This window comes from Topomyia yanbarensis, chromosome 3, assembly GCF_030247195.1.
Source record: "Topomyia yanbarensis strain Yona2022 chromosome 3, ASM3024719v1, whole genome shotgun sequence".
Taxonomy (NCBI): Eukaryota; Metazoa; Arthropoda; class Insecta; order Diptera; family Culicidae; genus Topomyia; species Topomyia yanbarensis.
In genome coordinates this window covers 24,847,401-24,871,508 of record NC_080672.1, presented here as the reverse complement: position 1 = coordinate 24,871,508, position 24,108 = coordinate 24,847,401, and the positions used below count along the sequence as shown (strand labels likewise).

The window sequence follows — 24,108 nt, the reverse complement described above, 5'->3', positions numbered from 1 at the left end:
AAAGATTTCAGTGTATAATCAATCCGTTGTAGCAATACCAGATGTATCCTCCTGGATCTGATAGGAGGTGTACCTGCTATACTGTTTCAACAACAATATCAAATAGGAAATAAAGCACACATTTCTGCTCATTGGTGCATGCCTAAATGTCGACTGGCTTGGTGTTTCAGATATTTTTCACACAACCTGTAAAAGCTTCGAATTAATGCTACAACTGCGACATCTGCACGTGAAACGTTGAAATATTTCATCCCAGAAAAAATATTTCTTCAGGAATGAAATTGTGGTAAACTATTATGAAAACAGCAAATAGGTATATATTTGTTTTTCACTGACTACAGACACTGTTTAAAATCAGCAGAAAGATGCTTATAAAGAAGAATAATTAAAAAAAAAGTTTTAAGTCATTTACATCCATTTTCATATCACCGACCTGCGACATGCGCCAGATACAAATTCTTCGCTCGAGACTTGACTGGTAAGCTCCTTTAGAAGTTATATCGAATTTCGGAATAAATCAGGCAGAAAGTTATATCTGATGCTTTGAAAATAATATTTGAAATAACCACGATGCTAAGAACACGAAATTTCTCTAGCGTTGGAAACTTTTAAAACATGCTCATGAGGATTTTAAGGGTTTTTTTATTAACTGATAATGTAATAGTATTTTTTTTAAATTTTTCACCTTTTTCGCCTTGATTCACTTCATACCTATATTAAATTATAAATCAGAAATAAAACACTTATCTACGGGCAGGGAAAAGCAACAAGTGCTATGGGGATTTCCTTGACGCGCATGGCTCTATCTAGCAGCATGTAAGGTATTTGTGAGGTTTTCTCCCTGTTCTGTGTGTGTGATAGTGGTTGGTGCAAGTAATGTCAAGTTTCAGCTTACGTATTTATAATTAACGAACAGGAGTGGAAGGGTGGGGGCAGGCTTTATTAAAGCGAAGTATGATAGGTGCTCAACTCTGTAGATCACAAATGCCACTTTTCTAACACCATCTTGAGTAATTTGTTACTGCCCTTGACACAATTTGTTACAAATGTTTTTTTTTATACAGGGGGGTTTAGGATAAGGATGTTGATTAGCGTACAACTATCACTTGCTTTCTGCCAGTATTTCGTCGAATATTCCCTGATTGGTTGCATCGGTTCACTGTTCGGGAGGGTGTCATTTCTTTTTAATCCTTTGAGCTATCCATTCCAAACCTTGGTAAAGCCTAAAACAGAAAGGGAATCAATTTAATCAACAGTTTGGCAAACTGAATTCGTTCTCACCCTTCGCCTGTTAACGCACAGCACGATTGTATGTGCCACTGATGCTTTTTGATTGATGTCAAATCTAGCTGTTTGGAAATTTCCGCTGCACTCATAGATTCTTGTAGGTCCTGGAAACGAGACATAGGATTAATTGAAATAAAACAAGATTGATTACCATAATCTCCTACCTGTTTATTGGCGTACACAAGCAAACTAGCCTTGGTTAAGTCTTCATGCTGCAGCATTTTGTATAATTCTTCCCGCGTCACCGCCAATCGTTCACGGTCCGTCGAATCGATCACCATTATGATAAACTGTTTCATCATGTTAAATTCAATAGTTGAGTGGTGGGCCGAATCGCATGAATGAATCCACCCAGGAAAGTAGTAGACCAAAAAAAATAAACAGACAAGTAAACATGAGAAATTTTTGTTTACAAAGCAGTTGCATTGTACCTAGGTACAATGAAATGAAACGAGAACGTAAGGCGCACATGTTTGTCTAAAAATAACCAACTTCCAGCCCAAACAAGCTTATTTCCACGGGTGAAGACGATGGATAATAAAAAAATAAATGAAACACAACGCACATGTTTGCCTTTCCTATTATCACCGAGTGCTGTTGTACGACCGTTGCAACCCCTCCCGCTCGCGAGAATAACCGCACAGATGTTGACACGTGATAGGTAAGATCAGTGCCCAATGTTTGAACTGGAAGCGGGCGTTGAAACAAGTAGTAACTGACTATCTTACCTCTGTGTTTGTGTAATACGTGCTCCATGCTGCCCGTAAACTCTGCTGGCCTCCCAAATCCCACACCAGAAAATGGATGTTTTTCCATACGATCTGAGCCGATCAGGTTGTCCGGGTTACATCCATATGTTATCGGGGGGTGACGAAGGACGATAAAATATTAAAAAGAAGATCAGTATCTATATGTTCAGCAAAATAATGTATCGTTCATGTAAATGCAGTTTGGGTGTGGGTTTAATTAGTACATTATGTTCTGATGGAAATGCTACCTTTATTAACACACAGATTTTCTCTTTGATCTATTATTGTTACCGGAGAGATGAATGGTAGAACAACGATTCAGGCGAGTTTCGTTTGTTTTTTGAAACATTAGACTAGAAACAACACCAAGTCATTGTTAGATTCTGATGAGACGAACTCGATACACAAATGCCTTAATTTAAGATGCTCTTGGTTTTAATCCAATGGTTTCCGTGGGAAGAAATATAGTATGTTACTCGTTAGCTGAAAATCAGGTTCGATTTTGGTATGTTACATCAGCAAACAACTTTTCTTGCATTGCGGAAACTTGCAAGTAACTTAGACTTGACGCAAAAATTGAAAGAACTCAAAAAATGGCTTTGATTTTTTTTTATTTATTTATGTTCCTTAAAAATCGAAAATGATGCTACGAATCAGAATGTGTTGGCTCAAATGTTACGTTCCCCGTATGTAATCGGCGATTTGTTCCCTGCCGTGTTGTCTCATCATTTTCTGAGCGGAAGCAAAGGAGTAGGAGGGAAGAAGTGGAATTGGATGGGTAGGAAAAACAGCAAGTAAATTAAAGTAGTTTAAATCGCCTGCGAGTAAGTCTAATGCTCTTTACCACATTCGATGAGGATTCTATTCGATTAGTATGTCTCTGAGTTTCAGTCATCCAAGCACGGTATCGTCTATGTAAAGACGGCCAACAGCTCGAAATCGAAATTGCGCTACTGCTGAACAGTTTCATGCATATTAGATGATGTTTGTCATATGCACCACGGTTCAGATTCATTTGGAACCCGCTAATTTACCAGCTCATACGAAACTCTTTCAGAGCCAAGCGTTATGTCTAACACCTTCTCTCTCCCAGACCTCACAAAAGTTGATCGGTTTTCTACTTTCAGTATATGCAGTTGTGTACTACTTATGTACTAGAGTGACAGAAAAAAATGACCCCCATCTGCCCACCCCTGAGTCGATTCGTAGTCCCACCAGGAGTGTCTGCTCCAAATTTGAGCCAAATCGAACAAGTCTAGCTACCGGACCAACGTGCTTGAAGTTTGTATGGGATTTTTCGACAATTTACATGGAGAAAACCCTCTTGCTCACATTTTCGCCGCTAGGTGGCACTGTATACATCAGATTATCACCAAAAGTGAAACTTAAGAAGATAATTTTATTATCTACAACTTTGTTGAAGACTGCAAAGCGATCCGACTCCGACTAGAAAAAGACTTGTCCGATTTGCTTCAAATTTGGAGCAAGTGCTCCTGATGGGACTAGGAATCGACTCAGGGGTGGGCCGCTTGAGTTTTCAAAAATTCATTATTTTTCTGGGCAGTCTATTATGTACTTTATCATGAGTCTCTCAGATTGATATCTAAACTACCCTAAATGATTTGATGACCATTTGCACCACAGCCCATAATAAGCGGAAGCTCATTTCTGCTACAATATGATACAACGCTTTTGAAATCATCAGAAGGTGATGACTCGTTATGCGGCCATGCCACACGGGCTCTGGCCAGGTTCGTCTATACACATCGAAATTTGATCATCGAAATCCAGTAAAACATCACCGAACTACCATCAGCCGAAAATCTCACCAAATCTCCAGCAAAAAAATCCGACAAAATATTGCCGACCTTCGTCGGAGAATATTTCGCTGCGTAATGCGGAATACTGGGGACTTCGTCTGGCGCTTTCCGGGCTCCGTTCGCCACTGAGAATATTTTAAACCCCCTCAACAATTTTAACCATAGCATGGGTCGCATGACACTATGAAATTGGGGTTCCCAGTTTGGTGTGTTCTTACCTCCGGAACAGGAGGTCCATACTGTACTTTTTAGCTGGCTAAACCACTACTGACACTACATGGCTTATCTAGGCTGCTCGACGAAAGAAACTGACATTGAAGGACAGTTTCCATAAATGACCGAACAGCCGGCAAACTTGGTTTCGCGTAGTAAGTCAATGCAATATGCTATGCTCCTTTTCTTGTGGAACATCACGCAGGACATCTTACATTTATTTAGTCATCATAATACGTTCGTTCAGTTGTTTCGGAGACTTTGAACGAAGCAGATTGATTTACTTCACAGTGGTACTCGGTGTTTCAGTGAGTGAAGGCCAGCCTTTGTTTGTTTGTTAGCTGCCGTTCTGTTGGTGCCGTCCGGAAATCCAGTACATTGTTTTCTATGCCGCAGAACAATCGACGTTGCTGCAGATAGATTTTTTTTCCTCTCGTTTGCTTTCTTTCTTTATCCCTTCTTTCTCTCTACCTTGTAACCTGATAATAAGACACATTTTCGTTTATACAGCGCTCTGCCCTCGTGCGAAATGCCATCTGATGTTAATATGGCAGTTTCTGATTACCCTGACACCCGCATTGCCCCCGAATAAAACAGTACCCACTAGATTCCTATGGACCATGGATAGTGTATTTTTGAGCTGGGGTGAAACCGGATAATATAGAAAAACTTTTTCAGGGCCTGACTACTCAGTACCGGCAGTAACTCAGATCACGCATGTTCGGGCAAACAAGATACGTGAATGATCTCGGTCCGACTTGCTGCTGTGAGCGTTTTGCGCAGGAATTGAAATTCTACGTGCCTGCTATGGCCGTAGAAATCGATGGGGTTGTGTCCGAACCGTGCCTGAAGTGCGAAGAACTGTTGGAGCACGGAGTTGGCTGCTTTAAGGACCCCTTGTATACAGCAAACACCGAGGGAGGTAAGACCAGCTACTCCCTATCAGACTCGCTTCGGGTGACCTTCGCCAGGACTTAATTCCCTTCCCAACTATATCATCCTTAACAAAGCTCGCCTGTTTGTACCGCGGGTAATAAGCTGCAGCAATTGCATGCAGTTCGGCCACGCAGCCACCTATTGTGGCAATAAAAAAAAGGTGCGGCTAATGCGAGGAAGAGCAAGACGATGACTCTTGCAGTTGAGAAACTGAAAAGTGTATTTACTGTGGGAGCCTTTCGCATGCTCTAAAATCATGTCATGCGCGGGGATAAAATGAAGCGCTTCCTTAAGGAACGCTCGAAGCGCTCTTATGCAGAAACTTTTGCTCGTTTGGCTCGCGTTGAGCAAGAATCTGATGATCCTCAAGAGGAAACATCTCTCGTTAACTCGGGGGAATCCAGGAAGAGGAGAGTTTTTGCCTCCCCTAGACTACCTCGTAGGGGTCCCAATATGTCCTCCTCTGAGAGTGCCCCAACAGCATCTAATAAACCCAACGGAAGGGCTACCTTAAACCTGCAGCGATCTGTTCCCGGACTTGGAAATTTTAATTACAACTAGGTGTACCCAATATATCCAGGGCCACAAGAAACCTCAAGTGTCCCCTTTTTTCAGACACTCAGTCTAGTAATGGACTAATGAAATTTTCTGACATAGTGGACTAAATTTTCACAGCTTTCAACGTTACTGATTCTCTTAAAAACCTTCTGATACATTTTTCAAGCAGTTGATTACTAAATGACCCTTCCTTGCAGTGATCGTATCCTTCGAGGGTAAAGGCATAGAAAATCGATTCCTTCAAATTTTCAAAGTTTAAAATGTGATGCTTTCGCATTATATAAAACTTCCGATATAAATCTTAACCTCCACGATTTTAATATAATTCGTCTGAATCGAGAAGACTCTTACGAAAGAGTACTTTTAGGGATTAAAAATGCTATTCTTTCAATCGAATTAACCTTCCTTCGACACTAGGCATTGAAATTGAAGCTTGTCAAGTTCTAATCTTTGCATCGCTTACCACTACAGTCCTCCTAGAGCCTCAGTAGGACTCTTCCTCCGGAGGAAAAATACAGGTTTTTGGCTGGCTTGATACTCGACAGCACGAATTGAGCTCAGACTAAACCAGTACCCGGCGCGAACACCCACGGACGGTCTCCCACCCCGTGGTGGGACAATGAGTGCTCAGAGCTGTACGCGAAGAAGTCCACTGCATATAAGGCCTTCCTGGACGACGGGTTAACCGCTAGTTATCGACAGCGTGCGTCGTTAGAATCGCGTTTGAAGAGTCTAATGAAAGCCAAAAAAGCAGTTATTGGCGCCGGTTCGTCGATGGGTTAACGAGAGAAACAGCGATGAACACTATTTTGGGTGCGGCGTGACGGTAATGCACAATTTAGCTTCCGCAAAGGGACGAACGATTGCCTTGCGTTGTTAGAAATCCAAATGGTCTATACTAGCAAAGATGGCATCAGGATTCTTGATTATTAACGGGGGGTTTAACTCAGTTTCTCTAAACATTCTGTTCGAGAATGGTCTTTCACCGATTTTAAATAAGTTTTTGCTAAACCAGTTGAGCGAAGAACACACGCGAGTATGCGAATGGAATCATGGTTATAAAATCGAATTTTACATACGAATTTACATACACGCTAGCACACGTGACATACAAACGCCTGCGTGATCGAACACGTTAGCACACAAACGCTCGAACCCTTTGCGATAATGTACGCGATCGTGAAATCTCTACGCCCGCACGAACCGTACAATAAATATCACATTCAGAATCACGGCCCGCTGCAATTGGCCTTAAGCAGTGCTTTGGTGGGTAGTATTCCTCGTCTCTTCTACAATTAAAGTAAGTGATCCTGGCGGAGAGCACTTTCAAGACCCTAGCTGTACAGCTCCAGCAGGAAAACACTAAAAAACCTGTTTTAATCCACCTAGCGGTGCAATTGTGCCTTTCTCATTTCTCTAAACTATAGCACGGAGGCTTTTTATGTTCAACATAGTTGTGGAAATGTCCATTACATTCTTAGTACACTTTGCATTTATACACAATAGCTTGCCAGCCACGAACTTGATGAGCTACGTGTCGACGGTGAAACACTTGAAACAAAAAATATCGTACTTCATTAGCCTAATCAGTATTAGATCAATGTTATCTGCTTGCTAACTCATTTTGTCATGCGGGGGTGGGTATGTGAGGTGGGCGAAAGTTCCATGAACGAACGACTCCCCAGCTTAAATTGGTTTGCTTTGTGATATAGTGATGGTTTAAAGATGATGGGGTTGATGGGGAGGGGTATGAGGGCTGAGGGGTGATTTAAGGAGATTTTTAAGAGAGGGGAGTGAACGGTAGAGGGGGAGGGGTGTAACCCCTCTCCTTAAACCATCAACTACGCCCCTGTTAAAATCCAGAAACCTTTTGAGAGTCAAAAAAAAAATTATTAGAGCCGGGATTAGGTTGACGTTTTTCAGAGTGATTGCATAACCTTTCTATATGAGAAAGGCAAAAATGTGCCAAAATCTAAAAAAGTGAATAGTCGTCAAATTTTTTTTCGAGTTTGCATCAAAGCTCGACGTTTCATGCACCTTGAAGACATTTAGCATCAAAAATAAAAATTCTATTTTTAATTTTTCCTATAGATTAGATGAGAAATTTCTGTGTGGCCGCACTCTTAAACCCGTAATTCCGGAACCAGAATTCCGATCGATCCAAAATTCAATAGCAGCCGATGGGAAGGTTGCACCTTTCATTTGAGACTAAGTTTGGGCAAATCGGTCCAGCCATCTCTGAGAAAAATGAGTGACATTATTTGACACATACGCACATACATACACACACATACACACACATACACACACATACATACACACACACACACATACAGACTTTTTCCGATCTCGACGAACTGAGTCGAATGGGATATGACACTCGGCCCTCCGGGCCGGGATTAGGTTGACGTTTTTCAGAGTGATTGCATAACCTTTCTATATGAGAAAGGCAAAAAGAACTAAGAAGAACATTTTACAACTATCTTAAAACCAAGAATATGGTTTGGTATACAAGAGGGAATATTTTAATTTAATTAAGAGTAAGAGACCATTACGGTTATTTTTATGATCTTTTAACAATAAAGATTTTTAAATAGAGCAATTAAACTAGGGAGAAGGGGCGGGCATAGCGTAGTTGATAAATCGATAACCTTGTAGCAGCTCACCTGGGTTCGATTTCCAATCCCGCACGAGAACCGTGAATCTGAAGCTGACTTTTTGGTACACGGTCACAATGCTAGAAGAAAGTGAGTTCTTTCATATCACTAGAGTTCCCGGTCATGTAGTCATGGATATGAGTCATTTTTTATTGATCCAACGGAAGGCATAGACCTAGGCTGCAAGAACTTTCGGACTTAACCGCGCGAACACGAGCGTTTGTAGGTTCACTTTTGAGACCGTTTTTGTAAATTTAGAAGCGCTAAAACATTCACTTAGTCACCGGGATGTTATCCTGTTTGCGAGATTGCGGGCGTATGTGTGCGTAGATCATCGCGAAAGACTCGATCGTTTGTATGTTAACGTGTTTGTCGCGCGTGCTAACATGTTTATAACATCGCGAGGATATATTGAAATTTATAACCGTGTGGTCATTCGCATATTAGCGTGTGTTTTTGAATGATCGCATGGACCGTGAATCTGATGTTTAAGTTTCAGTGTACGGTTCAGATACTAAAAGAGACATATCACTAGAGTTCCCGGCTATGTCGCCGTGTTGTCTAGGGCAGTGATTCTCAACATGGGATCCGCAGACTCCTAGGGAGCCGTGAAGTCGTTGCTGGGGTTCTGCGAAGAAAGCTATATTTTCCGAGTGCATATTGAAATTTCAAGTCTTGTTTCCTAACAAACTGAAAATAACATATTGATAGCATACACAATCTATTTTTATCCGTGGGGTCCACAGCAACCAGAGTGATTTCTAAGGGGTCCGTGGTACGAAAAAGGTTGAGAACCGCTAGTCTAGGGGATATGAGGGACATTTTTTTATTGCCCCAACTGAAGGCATGAGTCTAAACTGCTAAGGCGAGGATAGGGACTTCCGGATCCATGATCGCGCTAACGGTAGGTTAATGCTTGAGACCGCGTTTGTAAATTTATAAGAGCTAAAACGTTCTCTTAATTACTGGGGTGTTTAATGCTGGCGGGCGCAAGTATGTGCGGACCAGGTTTGTGTTATCATAAAGGCCACGAGCGTTTGTACGTTTGAGATAAAAGAATTGTGAAAGTATATGAGAGAACATACAATTGATTAGTTAGTTACCTTATTTACGGATATAATACTGTGATGTTATGCCGCTTTATTATAATTCATTAAGAGTACATATGTAATACTCCTGACTTTATAAACAATATAGTAGATGTTGGACTACCACTCATTTACACGTCACTCACACATCTTACAGTCATCCAGTCAATATTGCATGTTCGTTGTCACCATGTACATATTAAAAATCAATGAAAAGTGCAGTTGATTAAAAAAATGCAGTGGAAAATAACGCATTCGAAAAAGCATATAGGTCTATTTAACATGTTACTTCGGATTTAGAAGAATGGAGAATTTGTGACAATAAAACAATATTTCTGCTAATTGAAACTCTACGTGTATTCAAAATACAAACGTTTTAATTATACCTCTCGAATAGAATGTGAATACCGCAAAAACGTCAATGTCCTTTAATCAACCCTACACACATCCAGTTGACCCCGATTAAGTCCTCAAAATCCTAAACAAAGAAACCGAACGTCAATGACAACAGCCGAGAAACAAGGCGAAGACAAATATTGGGATTAGCATATGCTTCCGTTTTATTTTTTTCATTATTACAACAACAGCACCGACGTGTATGGGTTTCCCGATAACCTCAGACAGAACGAACGACACGTATACACGGTAAGGACAAATGGGTTTATATTTTGAATAGAATTAAAGCTAATCTCCATTCATTTTTTCTCTCCTACCATTTGACCGTAATACTCCAGCTGACAACCAGGTAGATTAGGGACACCGAAATATGTATAATGCGGGAGCTTCAGTTGATTGGCAGGATTTCGCACACCAGGCAAAGTTTGTAGTAGAAGGGTGAGTGCTGCACCCGGTGTGTATGTATTTAATGTACGTACCTCTTCCACGTTGGATCCGATCGTCGGGCTGGTTTGGACAACTTCATTCATCAGAAACTGGTACAGGATGGTGGTTTTGCCGGCATTATCCAGACCGACCATCACTAGTTTGTGTTCTGCAAAGGAAAAATGGATACAGTATGAGTCTTAATTATGTGACGTTGATTTTGTTTATACATATATATAGTATGGTTGAGGATCGATTTGAATTAATTTGTAGCAATTCATAGATGTCTACAAAAGGCATGAAAAAAGTTGTAAACTGACAGCTTATTTGCATTCTCATTAAATGACAGACATCGACAGCATGTAGTGTGCGGATTACAACCCGGATTAATAATGTTTTATCGAGCACTTTCCCCAAAATGAAGTCAACCCCCACAGCTGGAAAAAAAACCTTTTCCAAACACATGTAACTTGTAACCTAATCGCACTGCAACCAACCGACCGACCCCAGTCCCAAAGTGCGTTCCAAGCGCAGCGCAGCCATAACAAACCGACCAAGCGACAGACGAGCCGCTTGTCGATGGTTTGTAGGGTGATGAGCCTATTTTGGCACCATTATGGAGAGGGTCGCACTATTTTTTGAACAACTTAAAAAGAAGCCATATTACCTATAACCTTTTTCAGAATAAAGTATCAGTGTACTGTTTCTTAAACATCTGTATAATGCTTATTTGGCAAAATTGTCTCAATTTTCAGCATAAATGAAAATAAATGTTCTATTCTGTGCATCTATTCCCACCTGAACGTTCCAATTATCGCCTCATGGGTGTGCCGATTTCCACCTCATCGAAAAACAATCTAGTTGAAACGCAATGCCTCATATTTCATTTGCGTCGATTCTAACTAGGTATCCAGATCATGGACGCCAACGCGTGATTTGTAAAACGAATTATTCTGCTTTTTTCAGCCGATCAAAACAAACGTAAACATTACGCACACGAAAGAAACTCATCAGCTGTTAGTAGAAGAGCGCCCAGAACTGCGCATGCAGGAAATAACCATGCGAAAGTTAACAACTGGAATATAAAGTTCACATCTCACATTACTTCCTCCCGATCCAAATTGTATGTGCAAATGAAAATAAAATATCTGCGATCAACAATTAGTTGAATAACTTGAAATAATTGATTACTTATACCTGAAATTGCATAACATTATGTTTTCAAGTTCATGTTTCGGTTTGGCCGCACTGGTGATTCTTTTCTGTATGATGGATGCAAAAAGTTGGTTTTGATTGTGGTAGTGTATCAGCAAAACATGCCAATAATAGGAACCCCCGTATTTAGTTTTATCCTATTATAACACTAGGCCTATTCTAGTGTTTGACGAGTGCTTTTAAAGCGAAATAATCGTAAAAAGGTTCTCCAGCTAAAATAAAGGTATGTATCAGTGCAATATTTAATATATTTGTGCCGGAATAACGAGATATGAGGCGGTAAATGCTGGCTCGAAAGTGTTTATTTTGCTAAGCGCCGTTGCGTCCTGTTTCGGTTCACTACGCGAGTGAGGCGGATCAGCAGATATTTCAATAAGGTGATTTTGTTTTAATTAAAAGTTGGATTTAGTGGATAGTTCTGAATACGTATGTGCACAACAAATAAAGAATATAACTTGAGCTTTTTTTGCACACCTGTTTTAGCCAAATCGATATTGTCATTATCTCATATGCTTGGTTCGAAACCAAGGGGTACGAAATAGGGTCACAATAGGCTCTACTGCCATAATAGGCACATCACCCTACCTAAAGTTATTTACTTAACCAGCCGAAGCTAATCAAATTTCACTTTCAACTGCTCTTTCGTCGTCGTTCGGAAGCGAGTCTGTGGTTGGGAGGATCCCGTCTACTGCAACTTTTTGCTGCCTTGTTTAATGGCACTTTATGTCTGACGGTCAGGATCATGCAGCTATCATGTACGAATAATTTTATTTTACATTATCTTCTTCATGCTGGTCTTTGCTATTAGGAATCTGGTGATTTAAATCGACCAGAAAAAGGTTGAAAAAATTCGATTTTGAGAAAATCTCTATTTTAATGGAGGTGATTGGTTGCTCCATTAAAATGATTCCCAGTACCAATTTGGCATGGCTTGCTCTAACACTGCTATTACGAATTAAACATAGCCTTCAATAATTGACAATTCCTAATAGTAGGAGAAAAACGTCCGTAAAACTTCATCTTTAATAAACCTCTATTAAGACTTTACGTGATGTACGAATGGACATTTCTCGGCTATGGCGTCTGTAGAAGAACTGGTCGGTGTTAAGTCAGACCGGACTAAGTCGCAAAACTTCAAAAAATGAGAAAATGACAATACTGGATAAAGAGCTACATTCAACTTTTGCCAGATTTGAAATATATTACCATAAACAAGAATTATGGCAAAAAATAATTTCCAATTATAACGTAGAGGATGCTGAAATTCAAACTTCAAACCCGTTTTTCTCGAAATTAATATTTTGTCACTTAGTCCGGTCTGACTTAACACCGACCAACTGTAAACGCTTCAATTCTAGAGGTGTGCGCCGCGCCGCCGATTTCAGGTAAAGGTCGGTGGCGCGCCGGCGTCACGCCGATGTGCTTTCTATTTTTACATGCAACCGTCGGCGCGGCGCGGCGGCGGCGGCGTGGCGCACAGCTCTATTCAATTCCAAATTTCGGTAATTTATTCAACTGTTTTGTTACTGTCTTCTGACATAACTTCCAAATATTATAAAAACTCGTCTCAATGAGTTAGACAATGTGTCTAATCTAAGGAGTACTAGTTTAGGTACATCGTCTAATTTGGTTCCAAGTTGGTGCTAGTTGCTGACGAGATGAATTCGTAACACAAAAACCCAACATAATTTAAAATTCCTATTTATTGAAGCAGTTGATAGGTCTATTTATAAAAATACTTCGAACCAAACCAATGCAAATCCGAGCAACATCGATTAACCTGTCTTCCGACCCTCACCTTCCTCGCCTAGCGGATTCCCATATAGGTATTTGAACAGCGGGCCAGTAAATGATATGCAGTCACACAGCAAACCACAATTGACTTTATTCAACAATTTGGATGTAACCATCGACGACAAACACGCACTCCATACTAATTAAGCCGTTTTTCGTGTGGCTAGACACTGGATATGGGTCGGTCGGCTACCGACACTATAGCTCGAGCGCAGCGCCAGCTGTACGGTCAGTGTGTCCGCTACCGGGTCCATGGTTGTGGTTTTTCAAATCCTGTTTCTCCTTCCGTTTGTTACGATCCCTAGCCCAAAAACCGGTGAAATTTGATCTAAACAGCGGCAGTCAGCATGTGTGTGAGTACTAAATTATAGACACATTTAAAACCACTGACCGCTGCTGACCGTGATGGGAGTCGGGGTACAGTCTTTCAACTCAATTAGAGTGGAGTCCAGACAAAAAATAAAATAAAATGAATTAAAATACACTATGCTGTATTTCTACTTAGTGGAGAACAATTTCGGTAAAAAAATTTCCATTTGGGAGACAATTGTTTAAAACCATCTTTGCGTATGAAGGGCACAAAACCCATAACTGAATTAGTTATGGAATTTTCGTTTCGACGTCGTCTCAGCAGAATCCGGTACTAACTTAGTGACGCGACTAAGCTAGCACCGGATTGACGCTAGGTCCAAAAACAGAGAAACGATTTGTTTTCTTGAGCCGCGTCAATCCGGCGCTAGCTTAGTCCCGTCGCTAAGTTAATGTCGAACTCTAATGAGACGAAGTAGAAACGCAAATTGCATAGCTAATTTAGAAATAAAATAGCAAAAAAAAACAAAAATATAGAAAATTGATTTCTAATGTTTCACATTGAAGCATTTTAAACGATTTGAAATACTTACTTTATCAAATTAGTAATTTTCTTAGCCGTATGGAAAGAATTCAATGGCAAATTGAAAATCGTTGACAAAATCACTAAAGTGTATCTACCATACAAATTTATTGCATCGACACAGCAATAGTACGGGTATCCATATTTTGCTATTCTGAACGCCAATTTGCCATTAGTTAGAGATAGCGGTTGTCATAGGAGATTGCCAGGGCCCTATATTCACTTCTACGTCAGGAATACCTCAAGGAAGCCACTTGGGACCGTTGATGTTTCTGATATACTTCAATGATGTACATCTAATTCTGACGACTCCCCGATTGTCCTTCGCGGATGATCTTAAGATTTTTCGCATAATTCGTACAATTGAAGATTGCAGATTTCTCCAACAGCAGCTTCAAGCCTTTGCTGACTGGTGTATCATGAACCGCATGTATGTAAACCCGAAGAAGTGCTCGGTAATATCATTTTCACGGAAAAGGGATTCGATCTATTTTAAGTACCGTCTTCTAGAAACAGAAATCGAACGCGTCAGTCACGTGAAGGACCTGGGAGTGATTCTGGATTCTCAACTTAGGTTCAAACAACACGTCTCCTATGCAGTCGTTAAAGCGTCTCGAGCGCTAGAATGCATCTTCAGGATAGCCAAAAATTTTACAGACGTTTATTGCCTCAAATCGCTGTACTGCGCTTTCTCCCGATCAATCCTAGAACATTGCCCTGAAGTGTGGAGCCCCAACTACAATAACGGCGTTGAGAGAATTGAAAGCGTACAGCGTCGCTTTTTACGTTTCGCGCTCTGTAGATTGCCGTGGAGAGATCCTGTCCGATTACCTAGCTATGAAAACCGGTGTCAGCTGATTCAACTAGTATGCATGGAGCCATCACTGGTCTACAAATGATTTTCAACCAGGTTGCTTCAGCTTTCGATTTCAACGTGTCTAGACAAACTCTGCGTCAACGATTTTCTAGACTTTTTAATCGATATTTTAACCACATTTGACTTTTTTACCGTTTTTGTGAATGAATTGTGAATGTATGACCACTATTTGTGTATATTACTTGAATGTTAGTAATAACACCATTGGGGCTTTGGTATGCCTGTTGGTGTGTAGGAATAATAAAATGGCCATAAGTTAGAAACACAGCTGTAACATGGTAAGATCCAATATTTGATCGAAAGATATTTATCATAAATCCGAAAGATTTTTCGATTATATTACTTTGGCAAAGGCATCAAACATCTTTCTACGAAATTTCAATGACAAATGTTCGCAAACTTGCTTCTCCATAAATAATTTTTTTTTATTTATTACAGCAATCAGATCCTCGGATTTGGTATACCCATTGTAAAGTTTTTTAAAAAGTTCCTTTCTTATAAGCAATTCCACGTAGATACACAAACAGATACTGGTCGATCATTTTTGTTTCTTCTCATTCATGTAATACGCCATTTTACGATGAAACACTGAAAGTTGTTAATACAGTGAGCTTGTGCCCCTGGTGATCTGGACTAGCTGAAGTTGCACAGGGAATAACTAGATAATTATGCTTGGGAGTACCGAAACATCTTTCAATATGCAACTCCTGGTAACCCCAAAGTTAGATCAATACCGGTGCCGGCCAGGCCCGAACGTAGATCGCGGAAGGAAAGCGATGAAATGGTTAGTGAGATACTTGCTTTTGCTAGAGGCCGTATATACTACTGCGCACTCCACAAGTATCACGGGAGGAGGATATTTATTATTAAGTATAGAAGTTAGATTCTACTTCTTCTTTACCGACGCCAGAGAGGTGACTCTACTATCTGGACTAAATATCGATCCATCAACTCATGGACCGGCGACCAACAGCTTTACTTCCCTTCCGAAGGAAGACGTGACCGTGAGATTTTTTCACCTCAGAAAAAATTCAACGACCTCGGTTGGAATTGAAACCCAGGCCAATTGGAATGAATTGTGGTCACGCTTACCACTCAACCACCGGCGCCGTCATACTGGAAGTGTTTAATACAGTGATTTCAAAAATCGTATCCATTTATCTGAGTGACTTTATGGTATAATTTACTGTATTGCTAAAACAAAAGCTATTCGGCATCGCCTTACAATGGACGGCGAGAAACAATCCACACTTAGGGTTTTTCGGTTATTTTCATTTTTTTATTTGTATTTTATTTTTATTAAATTTTTTGTGCGATTAAGCGTGTTGCTTCTGCAACAAAATGGAATCGTCCGAAGATGACCTCATACCACATTCTTCCCCTGACCCGACTACCCCTTCTCTAAGGTCTCATAGGTCCCCCTAGTAACAACTGAGGTTTTATAGCAAGTCATAAAACTTAGATTACATTTGTAGCGTGCTATAAACCACCAGGATGTTTCACCTGGCCGTTGAGTGGTATACTTTCGGCCCAAAAATAAACCATTCAAAAACATTTCTGTTGCGCAAGAAAGAACAAAACGGTACACGGCCCCGACTGAGATTAAAAAGATCTAGTCAGAAAAACTGGGCGTAGTCGTTACTGACCTTTTTTCCATTTCGTTTATTTGACACGGCTCAACGTGTTAGCCCAACTGAACCGTTGGTCTTTTATGATTTTTACAATATGTAAAAAATCAAATTAACTTTTAACTGCTTATCGCGTATTGTTGACGCAGCTTGCTGCTGCGTGTTTAGATCCTCTTTCTTGGCGTTGAAACATTAGGCGCGCTGTCTGCCGCATCTTGGGGGTCATTTGGTCCGTCTTCTCTCGCGTTTTCTGTCACATCGTCATAGGTACTACACTCATGATCGGTGTTGTAAATCCTTCTTCATCGGCATTTGATTCTTTATTGGTAGTGTTGGTTGTTTTGGAGGCATTTGGTGTAATCGTTTTTACTTCACTGTTGGTAATGACAGTTGGGTTACTGGCACTGGGCCCGATCGTTAGTGAGTTAATGTTCGTTACTGCCCGATCCGCGGTTTAACAACCGGTTGTTGTTAAACTGTATACCGGCTTTGGTCATAATAGATGGGATTTGCTTACCAGCCTCTGCGCAAGGTTTTCTGTGGTGTAGCGGCTAATCACAGTATTGGCACGTAGGGATCTGCGCAGTGTTCGTTAAAAATATGCAATACCATGAGCTGATCTGCATTGGACTGTCAAGTAGGAAGTACCTTCACGTTTCTTCCTTAACACTATCGACCTCTCCGTATTTTGACATGAGTTGTTTGATTGCGGCGAGACTAGTACGTTGTGTCAGGCAGAGTTAAAAATATTCAAATTCATTGAATGAAAATTGATCATATTCAGGCGCATTCATTTTCAATATTCAGTGACGCAGCTGAAAACGTCAAACGAACAAACCACCCATTCACCCATGCATATTTTCATTCGTCTCCGATTATTACACGAAGCGACCGTCCAGCAACGAATCAAACGCATCAAAGTAGGCCCTGGCACAATGTAAGCGACGATGATTGTTGTTTCATATGCTTTGCTGGCATTTGAAAACATTTTCCTAGATAATTAGTGAAATGAATATATTGTACGATATTCAACTGAATGAATAAGGATGGATATTTGAATGAATATTCTTTCTATTCATCGCGAGTCGCGTCAGGTTCATTTTCAGCCGTCAAAAAAGAGCTTCGATTATTTTTAACTCTGGTGTCAGGTCCTGTAGCTTTAATTCATTATTGTCATTATCTATATATGTTGGAATGCTGTATATAATGTAATTACATTCGACCAGTACCATCGGGCATCGAGCGGCCACATTCTACCAGAGCGACGGCACAACAAACCAGTCGGGAATCAGCTTTATAGTGCGCTGGACAATATTCGCAAACACAAGACCAAGTTACAGGCGATCAACGAAAAGATGTGTGTAGTGTGGATAAAGACCGTTTCTTTAACTACAGCATCATCAACGTGGACTACCCTCAGGAAGCGAGACCCGAGGACGAGAAAGATGCGTTTTACGCGGCCAATGGCGACCGAAAGTTGGGCTGCTGCAATGGGTTGGGCATGTCGTCAGAATGATGAACGACACCTATATAACTTTGTAATTTTGAAAGCTTAGTGACAAGATTTCCAACATAAAATAATTTTTTGCTTCTGCTTAGGGCGAGATGTGAAGACAAACTGAGGTGCAACTACTTACTATCTGCTTTAATTTTATGAGTTCCATAAGTACATTACATATAATAACTTTCATCACATACATTATCATAGCTATACTTATAATGATGTAGATTGTTGGCGTAGGTGTGTGACAAGTTGTTGTCATATTATATTGATGCATTACCATATGTATAAAATCACTAAAACATAGAAATATCTGATTTTCAGATTTTTGGGAGCAATCAAATCCAAGATAAAACATAAATTGGCCCAGCACCTTTCACATATTGATTATGCACGTTATACAGTAACAGACCCAAAGTAGGAAAACACTTGAACTAAGGAAGATTGTGATTTTTTGGCTTCCTTTGCGATACTTGTGTTATCAAAAACAAAACAATGTATTGTTTTCCGTAGCTGATTATTCTGAACATAGCTGGAATCTTATATGTGCAATCGACAAGCATATGAACAAACGTCATCCTAAAGAGGCACTGGCATAATAACCTAAACTCCAATTACTTGGGGACAATTCATAAATTACGTAACGCTTTTAGGGGGGGGGGGAGGGGGTACGACATATTGTAACAAATTGTGACATAGGGGGGAGGGGGTGTTAACTAGATCGTTACGTAACATGTTTTCATCGAAGAAAAAATTTTTTTCTTGGAATTTGTTACGTAACAGGGGAGGGGGGGGGTATGGAAATTTTTGTGACAATTTGTTACATAGGGGGAGGGGGAGTCAATTTTGGGCTATTTTTGCGTTACGTAATTTATGAATGGTCCCTTGACAGTTGTTGCATCGTTGATCGATTGAGCAGCTATTCCATCTGGATACTGAAAATTACAAAACGAAAAAGCTTATTTTGATGCACAAGTCGCTTCATGCAAAATCAACACAATTCATCCCAATTCATGTCATATTACTGAAGGTTCCGCAAGAAGGAATTAAAAATCATCACTATTGTTAAAGTAAGCGCATTTAAATTTTTGGTGTGTTTTTATTATATACATTAGATACTGCATAAATGATCGGTGTTAAGTCAGAACGGACTAAGCCGCAAAATCTTAAAAATTTCAAAAAATGGGATGATGATTTAAACTTCAATAATTCGCTTTTTTTCTTTTCTTTTTTTTTTCGAGATTAGTACAATGTCACTTAGCCCGGTCTGATTTAATATCGACCATATTATTCGGGGGCGCCGTCTGGATGTATCCTATATCAAGTAAACAAGTTTTTTAGGATATTTTATACCATTTATTATAAACCAGGTTTAGAATACAACGTCGATTAAATGACCACCCTCATTTGATACACAATAAGCAGCTCTTTTGCGGGCCTTTTGCATGACATTGGACAGCTTTCGGGCCTAATCGCAGCAATTTCAGCTCGTATATTAGCTTTGAGTTCGTCAAGGTTCTTAGGTGTATTATATTTTTATATTATATTAGTTTTCATATTCTTGTACATAATCTATGATATCCAATACGCTAACTATACTCAACATCTATTTATTTAATTCCCCAATTTATGCATTACATTTAATCATGGAGAAACAATTCTTCAAAAAGTAGTAAGAGATCTGTCCTCAGTTGAAGTGTTGGGAATGTCATTTAAAACATCTTTCTGCAGATATAAAAGCTCTATACATGCAACATATCAAGACATAAAACTATAAACAAGAAGTAATATAATATATGAATATAACTGTAAGCTTCAGAGACACATGGCTTGGATAAAATGAGTATTTTATTGTTTATTAACAGCAGAAAAGTTTGTTCATATAAAGGGGGCGGACATAGCGTAGTTGGTCAATCGATTGCCTTGTACGCAGCTCATCTGGGTTCGACTCCCAACCCCGCACATAAGGTTAGAGATTTTTCCAAAAGCGACTTCTCCAAACCGAAAAGTGGCGAATGACCCTAATGTTAAAACCTCTATAATCAAAATAAAAAAAAATGATCATTGTTGCTTATTCTATTAGGTCAGCGCGCCCACTATCTACATCACCGACTTTGACGCCAACAGTAAGGATGGCAACCTTGCGAACGGGCACCATGGAGCGAGTCTTGGCGCGACTCAGGAAAATAGACTCTGGTGCCCAGTTGTCACATCGAGTGAGTAGGTACAATCTGTACATAAGGCAAAAAAAAACACATACTTAACTCTATAGCTACATGATATTGAACTTAAAATTAGTGAACCAAATTTATTGCCTAAAATTAATAAACTACATTTAGTGCTTAATATTATTGAACTTAATTTAGTGCTAAAATATTTAATCTACCTATTCAACGCAAAAACGTACTGGCAAGAATTTGTGCTTAAAATCCAACTATGAATTAACAAATGAATCTTATAAACTAGATAGTAAAACTATTTCCATACGGAAGTCTATGGTTGATTGAAGGTTGGCTCAAAGCCACCGATTGAAATAGGATAGACGTTAGAAGGGAACTAAACGTGAGTAATAATAAAAATATCATCATTTATTCTATAACTTTACCTAAATAATTACAAGTGAAATAGAAACGAAATAATGTTGAACTTATTACTTGTAGGAAAATTATATCTCTCTAGAACCGGATCGTGCGTTTTTATTTCGTTTCGGGCGAGATCATAATCTCGAAAATATCCCTTTGAACTAAATTCAACAATCATATACGGTAGTATCAGAATAATGTGTTTTGAAGGTTTATGGCATTCGTGTCTTCAACCAAGTTATTTGTAATAACATTCTCGAAACTTTGCTGAAGACACCATTTAAATCTGTTTTAAGAAGCAATGCATCTATCTGGGAGGATTAATCGCCAAAATTATTTTAATAGGAGATATACCGTTTTACGTTATAAAATTCTTCGATGATACTAAACTTCCAACGCTGATGGTTTCAAAATTATTAGACGGCTTGAGCTCCACTTACGCTGGAATATTGCACACAGTCCAAATTTCCAACTTGAAAAAACCATGAGAGCGGAGAGAAAACAAATCTCAAAGCTCCACATCAAATGTACTCATCCAATCAAGTTCATTTGGCTCACAATCATCCAACATTTACCCCCATTATCTTGCAAAGAATAAGTAGTGCACAGTGGCTTAAATGTTTGATGTACAAGCAAAATATTGTTCCCGCCAGTAAGTTTAAGTTTCAAAATTGACAAGTCCCCCTATAGTCCACTGATATTTACACCGTTACTTAGAACCGATGTATATGAAGAACAGTACATAGACCTTCTGATCGTAGGTAGGACACATTGAGAAAGAATGGTAGATTTGGTGAGTTTAGCATAAAGTATAATTATACGTAAAGTTACACTCATATACCAATTGCAATTATAAAATACGTTAACATCAGTTTAATAACTATTTTTTAAGATCTTTTTTCTCCAAAGTGATTTCATTCCAGAGTCTAAATGTGGAGAGCTTATCCCTGAAGATTTCTCGATTTGCCAATTTTCAACTTTTTAATAATCATCTTACAGTACTTTTGTACCGTGAAATATGAGATAATAAAGTATAATGACAAATTCTGGAAATACTACCATACCTGAAACAATTACAAGGACCCCATTAACCATATTTACAAAAGGACAATTTTGGTTTTAAGAAATGTTGGGCACTTGTCCCAGAATTTATTTACTTTTTATCGAATTAACCTATGAAACACACGTATTGAATAAATAATTGACTTATAAGACTTTAACACCTTAACTCGATATCATCAAATCAACGCATGGATCTTTAAGGAAGTTTGTTTCATATGCGTACTGAATTGACAGTCATGCAAGCCGAACGTAATATGAATAATACATTGGCTTTGCCAGCAAGACGGCGGTACAACCATGAAACAAACTAGGTATATGCACGTTGCTTAATCCGAGAGTGACAAGCGTCGAACCCCCATTTCTTACACATCGCTAATAGTTCCGTTGTTAAGTAATGAAATTTGGTTGGTAAAATGATCGGATACGAAAAAATCCGGACAGACGATTGTTACCGAGGCGGTAGCTCTTGGTTAGACTGTACACAGAGATGCGTCAAAAAACAATGGGCATGTAACACCCATACCCATACGTAAGTAAGTAGTCAACTAAACAAATCAATCGTCGCCAAGCTAACTCTAAAATATAAACATATTCAATCCAAGGAATTAATTAATTTAGAAACTAATTTAATATATTATTTCCTTAAATGTAAATAGTCTAAGTAACCGCCATTGGGGCCAACGGGACTGATTTTGTATATGACAACCTATAAACTTAAAACTATAAAAAATAGGGTGACTGCGAAAGACGAAATTTTCTTCACTATTGGTACTGAAACCTAGGCTATTCTATCTATAAGAAATGACAAAAAGTTAAGAAATAATCTCGTTAAATGAGCCCACAATTAATTAAAAAATCAAACTTAGGCAAACATACATTCAAACAAAAATAGTGGCTAGTGCGCGTATTTTTTGTGTTCAACCATTACTGATTTAGGAAGTCAATTTCATCCAAACTAGAACGTTACAGATTTTCAAGGCCGCTGCCACATATCAAGGTGCTATACCTGGAAACTAAACCAAATGAGCTCGATCAGACATTACTACAAAAACAAACAAAACAAAAATAAAACCGCAGACCGTCCTTCGATTTAAACCTATGTTCCGAGCCTAGTCTTCACATATATGAGTAAATTTATTCAGACAGCTGTAGAGCTGACTAGAGATCATCGCCGTATGTACATGACGAGGGCTCATAAACAAACTATAGTGAAATCCGCATTCTCTACTAGTATGTAGTGTATATGCGTAGCTAGGAACCTTCACTGCGTAACTGCAGGTTATGTGTTCAGCCAGTGTTCTTACTAAAGTAGACCAGTTTTGTCAATTTAAATTAAATTACTGTTCAAAACATTCAGTCCAACTTACATACAAATGCGGTCAGCAAACTCCAACCCTTGAAAACCGCCTCATTTTTCACTCTCACATGCTGTCATTAATTACCTCGACCAGCAGCGAACGGTAATTAATACTCTCAAAGCTCTTTACTAATTAATAATCAGCATTACTGCTGTCGCACTCTTCAAATTGCAGACATAAGCTGTCTGTGTTTGTTGTTACTTAACACCCACTACAGCTACAGCCAGCTGACAGCTAGTGAGACCACAAAAAACAAACCAACAAGAGGACTGACTCGGTCCAAGGACTTACCTTCATTCCCGAACAGGCTCCACAGCTTGGCAAATAAAAGTCCCATCGTGAGGCAGGTTTGCAGGTTGTACTCTTAATCTGGCGAATAACGATGATAACGAATCAAATTGAAATATGACGGAATTCCATAACCGCGTCTCCGCTTTGTTCACAGTTGCAAAATATCCTATTGCCTAACTACCCCCAAAAAGAGCAGTGGTGTTATGTTTACTTCTCGTCTTTTTTGCGAAGACCTTCACAAACTTGATTTTGCTCTGGTTTGATCAGAACCGTTCACTACACAAAAAAAATAAAACCACTTCCACAGCCGTAAAACGGTCGGGGTACTATATTCCGTTGTCTTTCTTTGCTCAGGCAGTAATATGTGAACTGATGTTCCAGTTGCTCCTCAGCTGATAATCGCAAAATTTATTAACTGCGAAGGATACATAGGTAGAATTCGGTAGCGGAACAACGAACGTCGCTTGATTGTTGATAATACTGCCTAGTAGGATTTTTAGGATAACTAAAAACAAGCACAATAATTACAAAACTATTTTTTCGTTTTTTACTAGATAGTATCTGTCTTCCACTGCCTGTTGGGTTCCTCTGCGACTGGCTGGATTTGACGTTTCTCTTTTTCTGTTTTCGTCCAGCGTGCCGTTTAAGCAGCTAGGCGATGTGAAAAAGCTTTCCACGGGGGATAGGACTGTGTAAAGTAAGGCGGACGAAAGAAATGCGTGCCAACAATACATTTATGAGGAAAATTTAAAAATATTTTTCGCGAGAATAAATTTTT

The 24,108-nt window shown here is 39.4% G+C and overlaps 1 protein-coding gene across 2 annotated transcripts; it reads right to left on the bottom strand.

The window, feature by feature from the left end:
* Nucleotides 1-622: 622 nt before the first annotated feature.
* On the bottom strand, nt 623-23,933 carry LOC131689991 (ADP-ribosylation factor-like protein 5B). 2 transcript variants are annotated; one of them, XM_058975421.1, is made up of 6 exons: nt 23,331-23,933; nt 10,184-10,299; nt 2,016-2,108; nt 1,452-1,577; nt 1,282-1,391; nt 623-1,223 (listed from the first exon to the last, which is right to left on the bottom strand). In XM_058975421.1, exons 1-6 carry the CDS (start codon nt 23,374-23,376, stop codon nt 1,175-1,177), a joined length of 540 nt encoding a protein of 179 aa, XP_058831404.1. In that variant the 5' UTR covers nt 23,377-23,933; the 3' UTR covers nt 623-1,174. The 2 variants fall into 2 exon arrangements, with proteins under 2 accessions (XP_058831404.1, XP_058831405.1); XM_058975422.1 differs by lacking the exon at nt 23,331-23,933 and adding an exon at nt 23,049-23,187.
* Between the last annotated feature and the right edge of the window lie 175 nt (nt 23,934-24,108).